The 22733-nt window shown below is 37.3% G+C and overlaps 1 protein-coding gene and 1 pseudogene across 1 annotated transcript; both read right to left on the bottom strand.

The window, feature by feature from the left end:
- Window positions 1–479: 479 nt before the first annotated feature.
- On the bottom strand, window positions 480–1465 carry LOC141540936 (olfactory receptor 5V1-like; annotated as a pseudogene).
- Window positions 1466–16234: 14769 nt separating this feature from the next.
- LOC141540934 (olfactory receptor 5V1-like) lies at window positions 16235–17281 on the bottom strand. The gene has a single exon (XM_074264898.1). It carries the CDS (start codon window positions 17279–17281, stop codon window positions 16235–16237), a length of 1047 nt encoding a protein of 348 aa, XP_074120999.1.
- Window positions 17282–22733: the final 5452 nt, after the last annotated feature.

Genomic DNA, 22733 nt, shown 5'->3' with positions numbered 1-22733 from the left:
AGAAGAGGGTAATCAACAGTGGCAAGGGCTGTAGATGAAGGTTAAGAAAAGGCCATTAGATTCAGCAATTAGGGAATAATGGATAGCTTTGGAGAGAGCAGTTTCAGGTGAATGATGAGATCACAAAGCAGATTATAGAGAATTTAAAGAGAGTGAAAGGAAATAAAATGACTTCTGAAGTAGTTTAACAACAAAGGAGGAAACATGAGATACAGCTATTGGGTGATAGAGGTTGTTTTTTTTTTTTTTTTTTTTTGCAGATGAGCAGAGATGGGGAGTAAAGGCAAGTAAAGAAGTAACCATTAGATAGTTATAGTTTAAAGGTAAAATGAGAGAATGGAGAGAATAGAATGGACAGTATGATAGGGGAGTGAAGGCATAAAATACAATGATTACAGAAGAAATCAATTCCACTGAAAATATAGTTAACAAATAAATATTTTAAAACAAAATTCATGCACCCCACCTAAAGATCTGATTTAAACACTGGAATCGCTGGGTAAAATATGCCCTTCACATAGTTTCTGCAAGGCAAATTTAACTTTCTTGTTTCTCAGGCTGTAGATGGTGGGTTTTAATATGGAAGTAACAATACAGAAGAGCACAGAGACCAGTATATCTATATCCAAAGAGGAGCCTGAGCTGGGCTGATCATAGTTGAAGTTTCCAGTTCCATAGTAGATGACCACCACAGTGAGGTGAGAAGCACAGGTGGAGAAGGCTTTGTGCTGCCCTTGAGCAGACTGGATTTTTAAGACAGCAGAGATGAGGATATAAGAGACAGCAGTGAAGAGGCAGGGGCTCAGACAGATGATGGCACTGGATATATAGAGCGCTATCTCATTAATTGAAGTGTCTGAGCAGGAGAGCTTCAGGAGTAGGGGGATGTCACAGAGAAAATGGTTGATCTGGTTTGGACCACACAAAGTGAGAGTTGCTGTCAGCCCTGTGTGGGTCAGAGAGTTCACTAACCCACACAACCAGGACCCAGCTGCTAAGTAGCCACAGACACTCTTGCTCATGAGAACCGAGTAGCGTAATGGATGGCAAATGGCTATAAATCTGTCATAAGCCATAGCAGCCAACAGGACACACTCAGAGCCTGCAAAAGCAACAAGGAAGAAGATCTGGGACAGGCAGCCGTCATAGGTAATGGTCTTCTCTTGGAGAAAAATTTCACTAACATGATGGGGACAGTGATGGAGATATAGCAGATGTCCAAGAAGGACAAGTTGCTGAGGAAATAGTACATAGGGGTGTGGAGAACAGGATTGATTCTAATTGCTGTTAATATGAGAAGGGTACTCAGAAGAGTTACCAGGTACACAACTAAAAATATCAGGAAGAACAATCCCTGCAGTTCTGGGTGGTTGGAAAACCCCAGGAGGATGAATTCAGTGACAACTGTTTGGTTTCCCCTTTCCTTAATGTCCTTCAGAGATGAAATGAAAATAGAAGATATCATTGTTTGTAGAAGGAGAGAGTTAACCTCTTCCTCTATCTCATCTATCCTCACTACAGTATTGGCTACAGGAATCAATGGGAAGTCCTGAGCCCAGAACACATCACAGGAAGGACAAAAATGGATAAACATGTACTCATATGAATGGTTGTTGTCATAAGATCAAAAATACCCTACCATGTTAGATCCAAGTTACAGTGCATCTGACTCTGCCCAGTCAGACCAAGATGAGCTTAGAATGCTCTTCCACAGGTCAAGCACAAAAATATGGTGTGAAAATTTGGATTCTCTAAGTGTTTGCATCTTATGTTTCTTTTGAACTGCTACCATTCTGCTTTGCTTAGAGAGCATAGTTATAGGCAGTCCTTACCAGCATCTACTATGTCAAGCAATGGATTGCAAAGTTCTTCAGAGAGACCTTGAGAGTGAACAAACTCTCAGGTGAATATCTAAGGACAGCCACAAAAAGGAGGAACCTCAATTTCAACTAAAATCTTCACTCAACTCCTGGATTTGGAGTTCTCTCTTCCTCAATTACTCCTTTGATGTTCACCAGCTTCTCTTCAGTAATGGGCTGACTATTTATTATTTTATACAAAGGCTCTGTGGGTGGGACATCCAGTCATTCAATCAATATACATTTATTAAGTGTCTACTATGTGCCAAGCACTGTGCTAAGCACTGAGGGTATAAATACTAAAAAAGACAGTCCAATCATGCTCCTTTCTTTGTTGATCCCTTTTAGAGAACCCCAGGTCACACAGCTAGTAAGTATCTGAGCTCAGATTCCAGGTAGACTAAATCAGCCTGACTCCGGGCCAGCACTAGACCACCTGAGACAGATCACAAATTCCCAAGCATCACTGGATAAGGCTCCAATGTGACATAGATATTTGGGGAAATATTATGAGGGTATGTAACATATTTGTCATTACATTATCTTGTCCCCCAAAAAATCTCTTCTCAAGATGAAACAATTGCAATCTCTTGAAAACTCCTTTTCATAGTGTGAAGTGTGATAAACACCCTAAGAGATGGGGAAAGGGGAGGCAAAAGTCTGAGGAAAGGTAATCTAGGGTGCAAGAGTCACCAGAGCAGAAAATTGAAGTAGAAAGCAAAGAGTGAATTACAAACTTTGCCTCCTTGTCAAGTTTTGCCTAGAATTGGCTCTTTCATCATGTATAAGGTCATACTTTATAAAGTTCTGATCGTCTCTCAGTTGTAATCCTTCTCTGGGAGGAGGTTTCTTTTCTGTATAATCTTTTCCTCTATGAGCAGGTTTCTTGGGAGGCTTCTGGAGCCTCCAGCCAGCCTCTCTTCTTCCTGAATCCTGGCTCTGAATCTTCTCCAGCTCTTGTCCTTCCCCAATCCAGACTGCTCTCCAGGCTCAATGTTGCCTCTTTTTATCCTCCCAGAGAATGGGTGTGGGATAATGGAAGGGCTTCTGGGAAGAACCACTTCAACCAATGAGCTTGCTCCTCCTAGAATTACTAAGGTGTAAACTCCCTTTAAAGGCCCGAGCCAAAGGTCTGAACCAGAGAATTGTTAAGTCAACCTCAGTTCTCACCTTGTAATTGTCCAGACAACCTGAGTTCTCACCTGGTAATCCTAACAATACTTCATTGGGGCTGGTTTTTCAACAACCATATAAAATGAAGTTCATCTCTTCAAATTATTCACATTGAGAATCATAGGATTATACTTTTTATATAATTCATATTTCAAGGCATTTAGATGGTACAATGAGTAGAATGCTGGGGCTGATATTAGGCAAACCTGAATTCCAACTGGGGTTCAAAAAATTTCTAACTATGTGATACAGGGCAAGTCACTTAAACTTTCTTTAAATCAGTTTGTTCAGCTACCAAAATGGGAATAATAATAGTACTCATTTGGCAGGGTTGTTGTGAAGATCCAATGCAATAAAATTTGTAAAGCCCTTAGTCCCATGGCTGGCACAAAGTAGGCAATAAAAACTCATTCAAAAAAAAACACATTAAAAACTCCCTTCTTTATTCCAAGGATACAACCATTATTTAAAATTTTTAGGAAACTTCTCTTTAGGAATTTCCTCCTGAATCTGAGGGGTACTTTGAAACCTCTTTGATGTAATCATATCTTTATTCTTTGACAGTGAGTTTAGTTTGGGGAAACAACCAAAGATCATTCATAACTTGTAGGTGATTTTGTTGGGTCATCAAAGAATGAGATTGATTTTCTTGTGTAGCTCATGAACTGGTCTTGAAGAGAGAAGACACCAGATATCTTTTTGAACCAAAGGGCCAAATATCCCTCAGATCTCCCTGACTACAGATGTGGATACATTCCTGTGTCCTTCTACTGGTCCAAAGTTCTATCTCCATGATCTCCCTTCACTGGAGTGAATAACTGAATATCAGGAAATTGTACTTACTTTTTAAAAAGAATGTAATTAGATGATATCCTGGAGGATATGGAAAATAAAATGTAAATACTAGCTCACTGCTTATCTCATTCACACCATTTGAGAGGAACCCAGATTTTAGGCAGATCTATCAAAATTGTTAGAGAGGGCTGATCTTTGTCCATTGTTCAGAGTGGATCATCCACTGCTGGAAACAAATTTGTCTTCATCCCACCTGGATCTGAAATGACAGGCAAAGATCAAGCAAAGATGCTTGGGAGGGCAGGTTAGCTCACAGATGAGGCAGGACAGAAGCTGTGCTGTGATTATAAAGTTGGTTCTAATGCATTTTAAGCCACTGACCTTTTTGTACTTCAAGAGAATCTAAGAACATAAGGATGGACCACAACTAATAATCTATTCAGCCCAAATAGTGTTGCCAACAGACACCCTAAATGAAAGTACTATGTGAGAGCATTTTGTCTTCTCTGATTTCCATTTAAGAGTTGGTAGTTAAATATGGGCCATATTCATCTGGTTCTCCTAGAAAGGGAATTAATAGTCCTGATTACATTTGTATGGAGAATGGTATAGGACATTTCCTTTTAGCAATGCTCCTAGAAGCCTATATTTCAAATCTGAAGAGATCTGGAGATCTGCTAGTGTAATTCCTTCATTTTATAGAGGAGGAAATTGGGATCTTTTCCCTTTTTCCAAAATTCCATGCTGCTTTTGCAAGAGTTGCCTTCAGATTACATTCTCTTAGTAATCCTCCTTTTCTAACTACTCCTATGTCCTTTACAGCCTTCTGAAGCCCTCAAAGGTCTGGCTTTGTTCCACTTCTCTTCTTTCTATACTCTCTCTCCTTTGAAAATCTCATTCAATTCTTCAACTTCAATTATTTTTATACTAGTGACTCTTAAACCTATATCTGGATCCTGAATCTACAAAGATGAGTCTCTCCAAAAAAGCAAAATAGAAAACAATAGATTAGGAAAGCAAATATACTTGAGGGAAAAGACAATTTGGAAAAAGAAGCAAAAACTAATAACATTAAGAGATCTTTAGACATGGTACAAGAATTGCATATAAGTAAAACATGTTGATCTTGAAAAGAAGATTTGAAGAGACAACTAAGGAGTATAGGCCACTCTAAATACAAGACAAGTCAAAAACCTGACCATCACTATGAAACAATCAATATTCCCAGAACTTTTGAACACAGAAAAAAGCACCAATTGAAAAAAAAGTCATAGATCATCTCTGGAGCAACAACAGCAATTCTAGGCTTCAAACTCCAAGTAGTGATTAAATTTCACAATCCAATAATAAGCAACAAATCTTGCAAGCCATCAAGAGATATACATATAAATATAAAGAAAAAAACGTTGATAATCCTTAGGATAGGATAGGATAGTCCTTATTCTGCTTCTAAGAATAGTCCTTATTCTCTTCTTTAGGGACATAGATCTTCATTTTCACGACCCTCTCTGAAGGACTTTTTGAGAAGCAGTATCTCTATTGCTTGATCTTTTCCCTCAATCCTATTGAGCTGGCAACAATGGGGCATGTGGTTACCCAAATTCTGATCCATGTAATTATGGTTTGTAACCACACAGTCACCTTGTTTAGTAGAAGGAGAATAAGGAGACAATATTAGGCTCATTGCCATTGCAGAGAGGATAGGGAAGTGACATGATGAAATTTGGCCATAGATCCCAATATTTCTAGAGACTTGAAGCAAAGAGCTAGAATGGAAAAGAAGTTAATGAAGAAAATGGATTATAATGAGGTTACTCATGTCTTGATGGAAGTGGAAGTTAGAAAGTAAAAAAAAAAACATGGCAAGAACTAGAGCCAACTTGAGTTTGTGAATTGGAAATAGAAGGCTTGGGTTCAAATCCTGGATCTCCCCTTGGGCTGAAAAGTGATACAACCTATTTGACCTTGTCTGACCTGGGAAAGTCATTCAACTTTTTTGAGTCTCAACTTCCTCATTTACAAAATTGGAATAATAATGTTGGTAACATGGACTTCCCATGGTTACTGTAAGGATCAATACATACAAAGTGCTATATCAATGTCAGCTATTGTTATTTGCACAGAAAAGACCAAAAGGATGAAGACTATCTACTGTCCAAGATACGATATAAATATGACTGGATCTTTTATAGAATTTTTCAGTAGTACATAAATCTAGGACAGGAATGCAGATGGATCTTGAGATGAGTTGAGGAAGAAGAAAACTCAAGATAAGCATTTCCTTGGGGAAATGGAGAAATACTTGGTAAGTTGACTAAAACATGACACTAATGCAGGACTCTGAAAAAGAATAGTTTGAACAGCATAATCAAAGAACTGTTTAACAGAAAGAAAAGATGGACTGGGCATGTGGGAAGAGTGAGAGATGAGAGGTAGACAATCAGAGTGCCCCAAAGGTAATTGTACTCAGATGTCAGGAGAAAAGAACAGCTTCTAGCACATTGGGTGAACTCAGACTTTCAGGATGACCAGTACAAGAGCAGCCCAGGATGAATAGGCAAGAATCTGGTGCAATCTGTATTCTGGAAGAAACTCCCAAATCTATCGAATTACAAAACCATTAGAGTCTCACATTCTCCCTAATTTTGCTAGCATCTGCCACTTTCAAGGCACTATCTCAAATTCCTCAGTGTTTCTATCAGGATCTTTCTCTCCTTCCTCTTCCCTTCCATCAATCTCAGAGATTTATTCATGACTTCTCTAAGAAACTCACCCTTTCTTTAATATTAGACTTGTAGATTCACAGGTAAGACCTCAACAACTCTGGAACTGTTCCTCATGTAATATCTGGAATTTTAAAATTCTACCATAACAATCTTCCTTTATCTTTTTATTTCCTCTGACACTCACATTGAATCTATTCTTTGCCCTTATTACAATCTAGAGTTGATTTTGTCACTTCTTGGGTATTCTCTAGTAAGACTTTTTTATGTAAGCGATGTCCAAAATCACTATTGAGATCTCTTCTCTCAATTCTTCAATTCTATGTCTTTCTTCACTAAGAATATTAAGGACATCAGACCTCAACTTACCCTTCAGTCGGCTATATTCTTTCTTTCCTTAACACTTCTGAGCATTTCCTTTTCCTTCCCTCCTATCAGAATAAGATATACTTTCTCCAAAGTCTAATTCTTCTCTCTGTACCTTTGAACCCATTCTCTATGTCTTCATTCAGGATCTTCCTACAGCAACAATTTTCTTTCATGCATCATCAATCTTTCTTTTTCCCTCTGTGTGTAGATATGCTCAGAGATTCCCAATTCTAAACTTAAAAACAAGCAAAAAAAGGAACAAGTTTGCTTATTCTCAAGCTGCTATCCTAAAACTCTCTTCTTATTGTTAAGCTTCTTATGGAGGTCATCACCAAATGCCTCCATTTCCTCACAAACCCATTACTTTCCTCAACCCCTAATGTTGGGCCTCTATCCCAATCTCTCTATTGAGAACATCCTCTCAAAAATCATCAGGAAGTCTTATTTTCAGGTGGTCTGGCCTTTTCCCCATCCTTATCCTCTTGAATTCTCCGCTGCTTTTAACTCAATCCTTCCTATTAGATACCATTGGATATATATCTTTGGTTTTATAACCAAGATAGACAGGTGTCACAGTGGGTAGTGTGCCAGGCCTGGAGTCAGAAAGAGGTGAGTTTAAATATAGCCTCAGATACTTACTAGCTATGTGACCCTGGTCAAGTTGATTCTCTTTGTCTCCTCAATTTCTCCAACTGTAACATGGGGATAATAATAGTACCTTGCAGGGTAGTTATGAAGATGAAATGAGATAATGTTTGTGAAATGCTTAGCACAAATCTTGGACCACAGAAGGGTCTAAAGAAATGTTAGCTATTATCATTATTATCATAGTTCTTACATTCTATTCTCCTTTCTTACTTCCTTTATATTCTTCATAGACCTCTGAAGAGGGGTATTCCTAAAGAGTGAGTTTTAATCTAATTGTCTTTTTTCAGTGCTTCCCTTGAAAATATCATTCACTCTTCTGGGTTCAACTATGTCTTTTCAAGGGACTCTGAAGTCTTGATCCCATACTTGAGACATAATTCTAAAAAACCCTTCCTTTGATGATTCCAGTCTTTCTGGCGACCATCTCACCTCTCTCCTCTCTTTCATTGCTTTTATTTCTTGGGAAAAGCTGCTTATGATCATTCCTTCACTTTTACATTTTCTCCAAGACAGCACCAGCTGGATGTCATACCTTCATTTCAGATACTATGTGTCCCAAAACCAAGCCCTTCTAATTTTCAAATAAGGAAACTGAGTCTAAGATTGAGTGCTTTGCCCAAGATCACACAGGGAGTCATTGACCAACCCAAATTCAAGCCCAGGTAGTTTGATTTCTGATCAGAAGAATGTGCAATGTATAAGACGTTTTAGGGTGAATGGAGGCAGGAAATGGAGTGGGAAGAGCACTTGACATTGAAATAGAGGAGACACTTAAAGATCAGATGACCTTGTCTACATTCTCTTTAATTAACTCTTTGGGTCTAAGTTTCCTCCCATAGAAAATGATGTCTAAATTTCTTTCCAATTCAAATATTTCTTGAATCTTTGGGGTTCTCTTGATAAGGGGAACACTCTCTTTTCAAAAATATCCCCATAACACAGGAGGACCCAAGTTCAAATCTGGTCTCAGACACTTAACACTTCCTAGCTGTGTGACCCTGGGCAAGTCACTTAACTCCAGCTTCAAAAAAATATATATAGATAGATAGATAGATATCTATATCTATATCTATATCTATATCTATATCTATAGATATATAGATATATAGATATATATATACCCATAACTAAAATTGTCATCTGGAGATAGTAAATTGCCACCAGGTTAAGAGGGTCTCCTGTTGAGATATGGACCATTGGGGTTGGTATGCAGCCTTGAGTAGAGAAATAGACTAAGATAGTCCTAGACACAAAAAGGATGTTCACTCATGAACACATGGCTGGAGCTTCTGGTGAAATGGAAATCTTGGGGAGATAAATGGGAATTGGAGCCAGTAGCAAGATTTGTTTATTCTTGTACTGTTTCCTAGGTTTGTTGGGAAACAAATTCTGTCCATTCTCATCTGAAACATCTCTCAAATATGTCCTTTCTATTCTCCCTACTGTTCCCATTGCTCCCACTGCCCCTCATCACCAAGTGCATTATTCCAGCAGCCTCAAAGCAGGTCTTCCTCTCCCTGTTCTCAAAGCAGCCTTCATGCTGATGTAGCCTCATTTTCTAATGCATTGAGCTAGTGATATCATCTTTGTACTCAAGCATCTACAATGGCATTTCAACAGTATTTTGCTGAATTGACTGATTTTTTTTTTTTTTCAATTAAATTGACCAAATGTTTTTATCTTACCTAAGTCCTACTGAAAATAAATTTGGTAGCCTCATTACTCCTGGGTTTCACTTGTGGTGGGAACGTTCTTTTTGATCAGATTCCCTAGGATAAAGATTTATATTATTTTAGAAAACTCAGGAAAAAAATTAAGAAGTTTCATTTCAATGAAAGAAATATGACTTACCTCTTTTGCTCTGGAATTTTCTCCTTTAAAAAAAATTTTAAATAGGTGAATGAAACTAGGTATAAAACAAATATAAAGGAGATATTGTTATTTCTTGAATGGGAAGAAAGTTAATTTCATGAGCATAACACTAAAAAGCTCTTTCCTTAATTTTGAGAAGAGAGGTGGAATTGATGAGATCTAGATAAGGAGCACCTAAATGAAATTAGGTTTAATTGAGATCTAGTGGCAGGTTCAGGGTACAGGAGTCAAATAGAGCTCCCTTGCAACTCCTTTGGATTCGGCGAGAGGATTCTGAGTAAAATGAGGTCTAGTAGCAGCGCAAGAGTCCTCTGGAAAGGAATTTACAGACCCAAAACCCTAGATTGATAAAAAAAAAAAAAAGGTTTATTATGGGGTTTGTAAGGTTAAAAGGTAGGAAGACACCAGAGCCAAGGTGGCTCGGGTGAGCAGAAATCCTTGACATGGCCGGCGTAAGGATGCCATGTTCAGGACCTCTGCAAAGAGTAGACTCCAGTTTGGCTCTTTTTATAATAGGGGGGCTTTGGACAATTTGAAGGGGCTCATGGGTGGAGTCCCAGATTGGCTTCCTGCTTGAGTTTCAGCCAGGGTTAGAATTTGAATAGAATTCAATGGATTTTTAGATAAGACGAAACTGTTTGTGCTTGGGGTAGGGTCCCTTCCCTGAGGCAGAGTCCAAGGAGGTTTTAAGAGTTTTGGGGTTTCCTCATCGGAATCAGCACCTGGCCGTGAGCTGCTACCCCAGTGAAAGCAATAAGGAGACTTGGATTTTGAGGTCCTCTGCTAGCTGCTCTAACTATATCTCAGGGCTTGAATATGTGTGAGATGGGGGATATGAACTTGAAGAGTTATAAGTTATAAACCAGGTTATTTCCTATTAATCTGGTCAATCCCTAGAGGCCAGGGTAAGCTTTAATCCCTGAGGTTCTTTTATTGAGGCTCTGGACTAGCTCCTCTCCAGTGCCTCAAACAATGAGGCTTTACTTTCCCCTGAGGGAAATGGTAGGATTTTTAATTGCAAAGAAACCCAGAAAATTATCTTTGAAGCTTTTTGGACTTGCTTTCTTGTGAGCATGTCTGATATTCCTTTGCTATATAATTCTTACATTTTAAACTTCAATTTACAAAAGATTTATTAAGTGTCTACCAAAATATTTTAAAATATTTTCCACTAGTGACTCCTTTTCCCCCAAGAATTTTTTATGTGATCCTGAGTATATAGGTATTACACATATATGCGTGTGTGTGTGTGTGTGTGTGTGTAAACCAAGCATTTACTAATAATAAATCATAATTTCTCAATCCCCACATTGAATTATAAAATGCCATATGGGATAGTGGCTCGAAGTTTAGAAACTGGGGTCTATACTGCATCAAACTCTACACTGATTGAGGTCCCTGCCCTCATGGAGTTTACAATCTAGTTAGAATAAATATGTATAGCACCTAGGGCTCTCCTTTGCCTGTGAACACCCAGGGCTCTCAGGTTGGAGGCATATCTTGAGTATGGGTCAACATTCACTCAAAATTAGAATTTGTGATCCTTTCTCACAGTTTCTTTTACCAAATAATCAAAATCAATATTAATTCAAAGGAAAGACTTTATAATTCAACCGCACCTCAAAATAAGTGACCAGCAATTCTGCCCAAACAGACTAACACTCTCTCACAGGTAACCAGAGTGACTGGCATGATGTAAGAGCATTGTCCATTATCCAGAATTTGGATAGCCATGCTATCATGAAAGTGATATATAATACTGAAGAACTACTCCTGGGAACCAAATTTTGATATTATTTTCCATAAGCTCTCATGATCAATATAGTATCTAAGGTTTTTCCCAGATTGAAAAACACTGTGTATAGACCTTTGTTCTGCTCCTGGCATTTTTCCTGAAATTGTTAAGCAACAAACTCCATATCAATAGGTCCTCAACCCTTTCTGAAGCCATACTAAGTCTCAGGTAGATGACCATCTTCTAAGGGAACAATCTGCCTATTAAGGACTCTGGCAAAAATCTTGCTAGCAATGACTAAAAGAGAGACTTTGTGATTGTCACAGGACAATCCATTTCCTGTAGTATTAATCTATATTAGCGAGATTTAGTAAACAAAGTGCTATTTGAGGTTTAAGAAGAAAGGGTTATCAGTAACTAGAGCAAATTTTAAATAGCAACAAAGTCAGGACATTCAGAACAGACTTAACCACAGAAATGACAACTAATGTTTTTTAGAATCAACTGATTCAAAATAAATTTAGTTCCATTCTCTCATTTACATTCTTTGTATGGCTTTATTTTTTAGATGTTATTTATATGCAACTAATTGCTGGGTCTTGTTTTTTTTTTTTAATCCATTCTCCCATTCTCTTTTTAATGGATTTAAAAATTCATGTATGTTTATAGTCATAATTGTTGAATTTATACCTATTTATTTATTTTTTTCCTGATTTTTATCTCCTTTCAGTTAATATTTTGTTCCTGAAATTAATTTTGCTTATGGTAATTTGATACTTATGAATTTCTACAAGGTTTCCTTGTTCTGATCATCATCTCCTCAAAGTTCCTTAAATTTATTTAAATTGTTGATTTCTCTTTCTTTTTCAATACTGCTCCAGATCTATAACCTTTCTTCATCCAGATAAATGTGTTATTGAAATTTTACCTTTTTACTCCAGCATCCCAGCTATATTTTAGCTTAAATAATATCCTTTTGTGATAATTTATTACAAGATGTTTTCATTTATTATTTCTCCTTTAATAATTTTACCTTCTTTTGAATTGTATTGCATCATGTATTGGAACATGAATACACAAATAAAATATATATGTTATATATATATGTATATATATAGTTTTTACATACATATATATATATATATATATATATATACACACACAAACAAACATGCACACATAAAGAAAAAGAGCAAGGCTTAAATGAGATAATAGATATAAAATACTTCACAAAACTTGAAGTGCTCACATTACCTTGCTTTGCATGTATATGTGTCTTTGTGTGTGTGTGTGATGTGTGTATACTTACATACTAGTAAACATCATCATCATCATCATTATTTGCCTAAAATTACCAGGTTTAAGTCTGGTGGTTTTATTCCCCGAGCCCTTTTCTATTGGAATATCCCTGAGCTCAAGCAATGTTTAAAGGAGTTTGCCAGTAAATAGTCACAATTAGATTCTTCAGGGGAAAAAAATGTATGCATACATACTTTAAAGTTTAATCTTACTTGTTTTAACTTTTGACAGCAATGGAAATGTATAAAGCAGCTAGACATTGATTGTGATTCACACAATGTTACTTGTCACCAAACAGACTTTACTGCAATATAAATTACACAGTATAAATTTTTACAGTATAAATTTCACAAATAATTGCTGTTTTTCCTTGTAGTTTTATGTTTAATTCATTGCTGTTCAGTCATTTCAGCTGTGATTGACTCTTCATGACCCATTTGGGGTTGTTTTGGCAAACATACTGGAGTAGTTTACAATTTCCTTCTCTACCTTATTTGACAGATGAAGAAACTGAGGCAAAGGAGGTTAAATGATTTTCCTGAGGTAACATAGCTAGAAATTGAATGTCTGAGACGAATTTGAATTCAGGGAACATGGGTCTCTTGAATTCATTAAAAAATATCAAGTCTGCACAGGAGTTAATTTTCAAAACAATTCAATATTTGATAATAATCAAGTGCAATTCTGATTCAGAAAATTTTCATTCTTAGCCTGAGCTCAAAAAATCCTAAATTTTTTCTCTCTTTGTTTTGACATAATGAGTATGGACTAGTCTCCCTACTCCAGATCATCTTATCTGCTTGCCACATGTATATCTACTCATTTCCCACTCTAATTCCTTTCCGTCTCTCTCTGGTTACCGCTTTCCTATTAATGTCATCTTCCCTTGTACAAATGTGAACTCCTTGAGAGCAAAAACTGCCTCTCCTTTATATTTGTTCCCAGGACTAAGCAAAATGTGAAATACATAGTAAATTCTTGCTAAATGCTTCCTTCCTTCCTTCCTTCCTTCCTTCCTTCCTTCCTTCCTTCCTTCCTTCCTTCCTTCTTTCCTTCCTTCTTTCCTTCCTTCTTTCCTTCTTTCCTTCCTTTCTTCCTTCCTTCCTTCCTTCCTTCCTTCCTTCCTTCCTTCCTTCCTTCCTTCCTTCCTTCCTTCCTTCTTTCCTTCCTTCCTTCCCACTTTTTTCTGCCTCATTCAATTTGTCCAGTCATGTTTACTTGAGTCCTCTTCTTGGCTTCTCCTATTTAGATCTATTATGTTGTTGCAAGTCTTGACTTATCATTGGTTCTATATATATGGCTCATATATGACTATGGTTGTATAGATAATATATCGTCAGCCAAGTGGTAAGAAGACAATTGTATGGCATATTTTATTGCAAATACACTAGGAAAAAATCATCTGAAAATGTCATGTAAGATGTCAAAAGCTTGCAAGCATATTAACAACTTATGTTAATTTCACAGAAGAAAAAGGACAGAAATAGTGCTCATTAGAAGATGATATTATAGGAACATAACAGTATAAAATGTGTATGTTTTAGACATATAATTTCCCAAAATGTAAATATCACAGAATAATGTGTTAGATATCTACAAGCCCCCAGTTAGTAAGGATATTTTCTCCTCAACCTCATTACTTTTTAAAAATGAATTTAATTTATGTTTTTAGTATTATAATTATTTAGTTCATTCCACATTTAGAAAGTTCAAATTACCATGAAGCTCCTCTACTTTCCCCCAACATATCAATATTAAAATGATTCATTATGTACCAGGACCTAAGCTAGGGATTGGAAATATGAAAAGATAGGCAAAACCAAAACAAATCCTAGCCCTTGCTCTCAAGAAGCTTCTGATTGAAGTTCTTAGTCATATTCTATTGCATTACCCTCTCGGTTTATAACCCTTAAAATCGTCTCTGTTATTCCCACCATAGAAATCATTTATACAGGAAGAGTCCTAGTAATCCAGATTAGGTATTCTCAATATTGGGATGTAGACAACTTTGACAAACTGATGAAACCAATGGACTCCCTTCTTTCTCCAAATTTAGCATATGTGCTGCTGAAGAAAGCATCCCTTCCTTTCTCAATAAGCATCTAATTAAGTTTCTTAGAATTTAACCTCTGTTAGGTGCTGAGAATATAAGCAAAATTTTATCAAGGATACAAAGAAGGACAATACCTGCTCTCAGGAACTTTGCAATCTGATGAGGGACAGAACACGAAAACAAATATGCAGTAGGAAGGTATAAAAAAAATGCTAATAAAAAAAAAAAACACGGAAAGCACTAGAGTTAAAGAAGATTGGGAAAGCATTCTGGCAGAAGGTTAGATTTAAGGGGACCCATGAAAAGATGTAGGGAAACCAGGGAGTGGAAACAAAGAAGGAAAGGATTCCAGCCATGATATATTTATGACCAATGAAAATTTCTGGGGTAGGGAGATGTTGTCTTTCTCAAGGAACAATAAGAAATTCCATGTCACTGGATCACAGAGTAAATAATGCAGTATAAGAACTCGACTTTAATAGACTAATTTGTGAAGAATAAAAGCAGAAGCAGATTATGAAGGCTTTGAATAACAGAGCATTTTATATGTGATCCTTGAGATAATATAGTCACTGGAGTATATTAAGCAGCAAGGTGAGATGGTCAGACCTATTCTTTAGGAAGATCACTTGACATTTGAGTGAATGTTAGACTGAGCAGAGTATGAAGTTGTCCAGACATAAGATAGTAAGGGTGTAGTGACAGTGTCAGAGGAGAAAATGAAGACATGGAAAAGATGTTGTGATGAGAACATCTCCAGATTTGGCAACATATCATATATAGATAACACCTAGATTGTGATTCAGGTAATGAGGAGGATGAAGGCACTCTCAAAAGTAAAAAGAAATTAGGGAGAAAGGAGGGTATGGGAGAAAGATAGTCTAACTTTAGACATGTTGAGTTTAAGAAATCTATGAGACATCCAGTTCATGGTGTCCAACAGGTATCTGGAGACATGAGACTGGAGGTCAGCAAAGAGGTTTGGCGTGAGAAAAATAGATTTGAGCATCATCAACAGAAAGTGAATTGTTGAATCCATGGAAGCTGATGAAATCACCAAGTGAAATAGTGTAAAGAGGAAAGGGAATAGGATCCAGGGCAGAACCCTGTGGAGCATCCAAAGGGTAGTGGGCATGAGCTAAATAATTATCCAGCTAGGGAGATTGAGAAAGAATGACCATATGGAAGAGAGAAGTATTAGGAGAGGATAGTGTCAGGAAAATCTGGAAAGAAAGTCATAAGGAGAAGAAAGTGATCAAAAGTGCCAAAGGCTACAGAGGAGGACTGAGGAAAGGCCATTAGATTCAGCAATTAGGGAATTAGGGAGAGTTTTGGAGAAGGAAGTTTCAGTTGAATGATGAGATTACAAGGCAGATTCAGAATTTAGAGAAATTGAAAGGAAAGAACATGGCTTCTGGTGTAGTTTAGCAAGAAAAGAGGAAAGATATGAGATGTACCTATTGAGCGATAGAGGGGTTTTTGCAGCTGAAGAGAGATGGGGTATGTTTCTCGGCAAATAAGGAAGCAACCAGTAGATAGTTATAGTTTAAAGGTAAAAATGAGAGAATGGAGAAAATAGAATGGACAGTATGATAGGAAAGAATAGATTTTTAAAATGCATAAAAGACAATGATTACAAAGGAAATCAATTCTACTAAAAATATAGTTATAAATATATACTTTTAAACCAAGTTCATGGATCCCCAGTTTAAGATCTGATTTGAATACTGGAATCACTGGATAAAATATGCCCTTCACATAGTTTCCTCAAGGCAAATTTAACTTCCTTGTTTCTCAGGCTGTAGATGATGGGATTTAACATGGGAGTAACAATACAGAAGAGAACAGATACCAACATATCTACATCCAAAGAGGAGCCTGAGCTGGGCTGATCATAGTTGAAGTTTCCAGTTCCATAGTAGATGACCACCACAGTGAGATGAGAAGCACAGGTAGAGAAGGCTTTTTGCCGCCCTTGAGCAGACTGGATTTTTAAGATAGCAGAGATAATGAGAATATAAGAGACAGCAGTGAAGAGGCAGGGGCTCAGACCGATGATGGCACTGGATATATAGAGTGCTATCTCATTAATGGAAGTATCTGAGCAGGAGAGCTTCAGGAGTAGGGGGATGTCACAGAGAAAATGGCTGATCTGGTTGGGACCACATAAAGTAAGAGTTGCTGTAAGTCCTGTGTGGGCCAGAGAGTTCACTAACCCACACAACCAGGACCCAGCTGCTAAGTAGGCACAGACCCTTTTGCTCATGAGAACTGGGTAGCGTAATGGATGGCAAATGGCTATAAATCTGTCATAAGCCATAGCAGCCAACAGGACACACTCAGAGCCTGCAAAAGCAACAAGGAAGAAGAGTTGACTCAGGCAATCGTCATAGGTAATGGTCTTCTTTTCTCGGAAAAAATTCACCAGCATGATGGGGACAGTGGTGGAGGTGTAGCAGATGTCCAGGAAGGACAAGTTGCTGAGGAAATAATACATAGGGGTGTGGAGAACAGGATTGATTCTGATTGCTGTTAGTATGAGAAGGTTTCCCAGGAGAGTTATCAGGTACACAACTAAAAATATCAGGAAGAACAATCCCTGCAGTTCCGGGTGGTTGGAAAACCCCAGGAAGATGAATTCAGTGACAACTGTTTGGTTTCTCCTTTCTTTGATGTCTTTCAGAGCTGAAATGAAAATAGAAGATATCATTGTTTGTAGGAGGAGAGAGTTAATCTCTTCCTTTACCTCATCCATCGCTATGTTATTGGCTACAGGGATCAATGGGAAGTACTTAGCACAAAACATATCACAGGAAGGACAAAAATGGATAAACATGTACTCATATGAATGGTTGTTGTCCATAAGATCAAAATGATCCTACCATGTTAGATGCAAGTTACAGTGCATCTGACTCTGCCCAGTCAGACCAAGATGAGCTTGGAATGCTCTTCCACAAGTCAAGCACAAAAAATTGGTGTGAAAATTTGGATTCTCTAAGTGTTTGCATCTCATGTTTCTTTTGAACTGCTGCCATTCTGCTTTGCTTAGAGAGCATAGTTATAGGCAGTCTTTACCAGCATCTACTATGTCAAGCAATGGATTGCAAAGTTCTTCAGAGAGACCTTGAGAGTGAAAACTCTCAGGTGAATATCTAAGGACAGCCACAAAAAGGAGGAACCTCGATTTCAACTAAAATCTTCACTCAACTTATGGATTTGGAGTTCTCTCTTCCTCAATTACTCCTTTGATGTTCACCAGCTTCTTTTCAGTGATGGGCTGACTATTATTTTATACAATATGGGTGAGACATCCAGTCATTCAGTCAATATACATTTATTAAGTGTCTACTATGTGCCAAGCACTGTGGTAAACACTGAAGGCATAAATACTAAAAAAAAAAAAGACAGTCCAGTCATGCTCCTTTCTTTGTTTATCCCTTTTAGAAAACCCAAAGTCACACACCTAGTAAGTATCTGAGTTCAGATTTGAGATAGACTCAGGTAGCCTGACTCCAGGCCAGCACTAGACTCATTGGTCCATCTTAGACAGATCACAAACTCCCAAGCATCTCTGGATCCAAAGTGACATGGATATTTGGGGAGATATTATGAGAGTATGTGACATATTTGTCATTACATTATCTTGTCCCTCAAAAAAAAATCTTCTCAAGGCAAAATAATTTCAATCTCTTTAAAACTCCTTTTCATAATCTGAAGTGAGATAAACACTCTAGAGGATGAGGAAAGGGAAGGAAAAAGTCTGAGGAAAGGTGATCAAGTGGCAGAATCACCAGAGCAGAAAGTTGAAGAAGGGAGCAAAGAGAGAAGTCAAGGATGTGAATTACAAACTTTGTCTCCTTGGCAACTTTTGTCCAGGATTGGCTCTGTCACCTTGTATAAGGTCAAACTTCAATAAGGCTAGTTTTTCAACAAGCAAATAAGATGAAATTCACCCCTTCAAAGTATTCACATTGAGAATCATAGGGATATACTTTTTTATTTTATTTATATTTCAAGGCATCTAGGTGGTAAAATGGATAGAGTGCTGGGGCTGACATCAGGCAGACCTGAATTCCAACTGGGGTTCAAAAATTTCTATGTGATACAGGGCAAGTCACATGAACTTTCTTCAAATTGATTTATGCAGCTGTAAAATGGGAATAATAATAGTACTCACCTGGCAGGTTTGTTGTGAGGATTCAATAAGATAAAATTTGTAAATCTTTTAGCCCAATAACTAGCACAAAGGAGACACTTAATAAACACTCATTTTTCCCCCTTATTCACAAGATGCAGTCATTATTTAAAATTTTTAGGAAACTTCTCTTTAGGAATTTCCTCCTGAATCTGAGGATTGCTTTGAAACATTCTTGATGGTGATATATCTTTATTCTTTGAGGCTGAGTTTACTTTGGGGAATAACCAAAGATCAATCATAACCTGTAGGTGATTAAGTTGGATTATAAAAAAAGAATGAGAGGAATTTTTTGCATGACTCATAACTGGCCTTGAAGGAAGAAGACATTAGGTATCTTTTTGAATCACAGGGCCAAGTATCCCTCAGATCTCCCTGACTGGGGATGTGAATACATTCCTGTATCCTTCTACTGGTCCAATGTTCTATCCCCATGATCTCCCTTCACTGGAGTGAATAATTGAATGTCAGGAGATTGTACTTGTACTTTTTTTAAAAAACGTGTAATTATATGATATCCTGGAGGATATGGAAAATAAAATGCAAATGCTAACTCACTGCTTATCTCATTCACACCATTTGAGAGGAACCCAGATTTTAGACATATCTATCAAAATTGTTAGAGAGGGCTGACCTTTGTCCATGTTCAGAGTGGATCATCCACTGCTGGAAACAAATTTGTCTTCATCCCACCTGGATCTGAAATGACAGGCAAAGATCAAGCAAAGATGCTTGGGAAGGCAGGTTAGCTCACAGATGAGGTAGGACAAAAGCTATGCTGTGATTATAAAGTTGGTTCTAATGCTTTTTAAGCCATGACTTTTTTGTACTTCAAGAGAATCTAAGAATATATGAATGGACCACACTAGGTCCAATTAATGGCCTATTCAGCCCAACTAGCATTGCCAACAGACACCCTAAATGAAAGTACTATGGAGAGCATTTCGTCCATTCTGATTTCCATTTAAGATTGGTAGTTAAATATGGGCCAGATTCATCTGATTCTCCTCGAAAGAGAAGTTACAATCCTGATCATACTACATATAGAGAATAGTTCAGGACATTTCCTTTTAGCAAGGCTCCTAGAAGCCTATATTTCAAATCTGAAGAGAGCTGAAAATCTGCTAGTGTAATTCCTTCATTTTATGTAGGAGGAATTTGGGACCTTTTCCCTTTTCCAAAACTATATACTGCTTCTCCAAGTCTTGACTTCAGAGCTATCACATTCTTTTAGTTTTCCTCCTTTTCTAATTACTCTTTCTGTATTCTTTTTCAGACTGAAGGAATATATCCCACAAAGATCTGGCTTTGTTCTACTTCTCTTCTTTATTCTCTCTCCTTTGAAAATCTCATTCAATTCTTCAACTATAATTATTTTTATGCAAATGACTCTGAAATCGATCTCTAGATCCTGAATCTACAGAGATGTCTCCAAAAAAAAAGTAAGAGAAAACAATAGATTAGGAAAGCAAATATACTTGAGGGAAAAGAAGCAAAAACCAATAATAGTAAGAGATCTATAAACATGGTACAAGAATTGCATATAGATAAAATACGTTGATTTTGAAAACAAGACTTGAAGAGACAACTTAAGGATTACAGGCCACCCAAAAAAACCATGACAAGTCAAAAACCTGAATATCATTAAAAACAATTAATATCCCCAGAATTTTGAACACAGAAATAAGTGCCAATTGAAAAAGTCATAGATTATCTCCAGGTAATATAACAATAACAATTATAGGCTTCAAACTCCAAGACATGAAGTGATTAAATTGCACAGTTCAATAACAAGCAATACATTTTGCAAGCCACAGAGACATAACCCATAAATATAAGGAAAAGGAAATTTGGATAGCCCTTATGATAAAATCTTATTCTGCTTCTCATTCTGTATACTCTACCATTGATTATATGTGTACTCTTTACTACATGTCCCTTCTTCAGGGATACAGACCTCCATTCCCATAATCCTCTCTGGAGGATCTCTTGAGAAGCAATATTTCTGTTGCTTGATCTTTTTCCTCAATCTTATTGAGTTAGCAGGAATAGAGCTTGTGGTTGCCCAAATTCTGATCCTTATAATTATGGATTGCCTATTGGGCAACAACACAGTCATCTTTTTTTAGATGAAAGAGAATAAAGAGACAGTATTAGAGTCAAAATCATGGCAAAGGGAGCAGGACACAATGAAATTCGGCCATAGATCCCAATATATTTGGAGTCTTGAACCAAAGAGCTAGAATGGAAGAGGTTTAGAGTGAAAGAAATGGATTATATGTGGTTACTCATCTCTTGATGGAAGCAGGAATTAGAAAGTAAGAAAACATGGTAAGAACTAAAGCCAACATGAGTTCTTGAATTGGAACCAGAAGACGTGGGTTCAAGTCCTGGACTTTCCACTTGGGCAGAAAAGTAATACAACCTATGTGACCTTATCTTACCTGGAAAAATCATTTAATTTCTCTGAATCTCAACTTCCTCATTTACAAAATTTGGGATAATAATATTGGTAACATGGACTTCACAGGGTTGCTGTAAGGATCAAGATATATATAGTACTTTGGAAAGCTTAGTGCTATAATACCATATCATATCAGTATCAACTATTGTTATCACAGAAAAGATCAAATGGATAATGACTATCTATTGTCCAAGATATGATGTGAATCTGAATGGATCAGAGTTTTTCAGTAGGACATAAATCTAGGACAGGAAATACAGATGGATGTTGATTTGTGCTGTGGGGTCAACTGCATTTAGGAAATTGTGAAGTATTTCTAATGACCTCAAGTTTCCCATAAAAATAACTCCCATCTTTTCAACCCAAACATTATACAAGTGTTGCTGCATGGAAGGAAGCACTACTTCCAAAAAACTCAAGATAAGCATCACCCTGAAGACAGTGGAGAAGAGCTGTGTAAGTGGGTTACAAGAAACTGATATAGGACAATGGAAAAAACAAATTGCGTGAACAATCTCATCAAAGAACTTTGACAGAAAGAAAACATGGGCTGTGTTTATGGGAAAAGTGAGAGATGAAAGGTGGATGGTAAGAGTGTCTCAAAGGTAACTGCACTCAGATGTTAGGAGAAAAGGAGGAAAGCTTTTAGCACATTTCAGGATAACCTATACAAAAGCAGCCCAGGACAAACAGGAAAAAATGGTTTCAATCTGCACCCTGGGAGAAACTCCCAAATCTATGGAACCAAAAAAAAAAAAAAAAAAAACCATTAGGGTCTCACATTCTCTCTATTCTTTTTGCTTTCTGGTGACCCCTCACCTCTCTCCTCTCTTTCATTGCTAAATTTCTTGGGGAAAGTTGCTAATGACCATGCCTCCACTTTTACATTTTCTCCAAGACAGCAGCACCTGAATGTCATATCTTCATTTCAGATACTATGTATCCCTTCTATTTTTCAAATGAGGCAACTGAGTCTAAGATTGAGTGCTTTGCCCAAGATCACACAGGGAGTCATTGACCAACCCAAATTCAAGCCCAGGTAGTTTGATTCCTGCTCAGAAATACGTGCTGTGGATAAGATGTTTTAAGGTGACTGGAGGCAGGAGGTGGAGTGGGAGGAGCACTTGACCTTAAAACAGAGGAGACACTTAAAGATCAGATGACCTTGTCTACATTATCTTTAATTAACCCTTTGGGACTGAGTTTCCTCCCATAGAAAATGATGTCTAAATTTCTTTCCAATTCAAATATTTCTTTGGATCTTTGGGGTTCTCTTGATAAGAGGAACACTCTCTTTACAAAAATATCCCCATAACTAAAATTATCATCTGGAGATAGTAAATTGCCACCAGGTTATGAAGAGTATCCTGTTGAGATCTGGACCATTGGGGTTGGGGTGCAGCTTTGAGTAGAGAAATAGACCAAGATAGTCCTAGACACAAAAAGGATGTTCACTCATGAACACATGGCTGGAGCTTCTGGTGGAATGGAAATCTTGGGGAGATAGATGGGTATTGGAGCCAGTAGCAAGATTTGTTTATTCTTGTA

Source organism: Sminthopsis crassicaudata, chromosome 4, assembly GCF_048593235.1.
Source record: "Sminthopsis crassicaudata isolate SCR6 chromosome 4, ASM4859323v1, whole genome shotgun sequence".
Taxonomy (NCBI): Eukaryota; Metazoa; Chordata; class Mammalia; order Dasyuromorphia; family Dasyuridae; genus Sminthopsis; species Sminthopsis crassicaudata.
This window is presented reverse-complemented; position numbering and strand designations above follow the sequence as displayed.

What these genes read in the sequence shown, in the direction of transcription:
- LOC141540934 (XM_074264898.1), bottom strand. Translation starts at nt 17,281, where the DNA reads ATGGATGAGGTAAAGGAAGAGATTAACTCTCTCCTCCTACAAACAATG.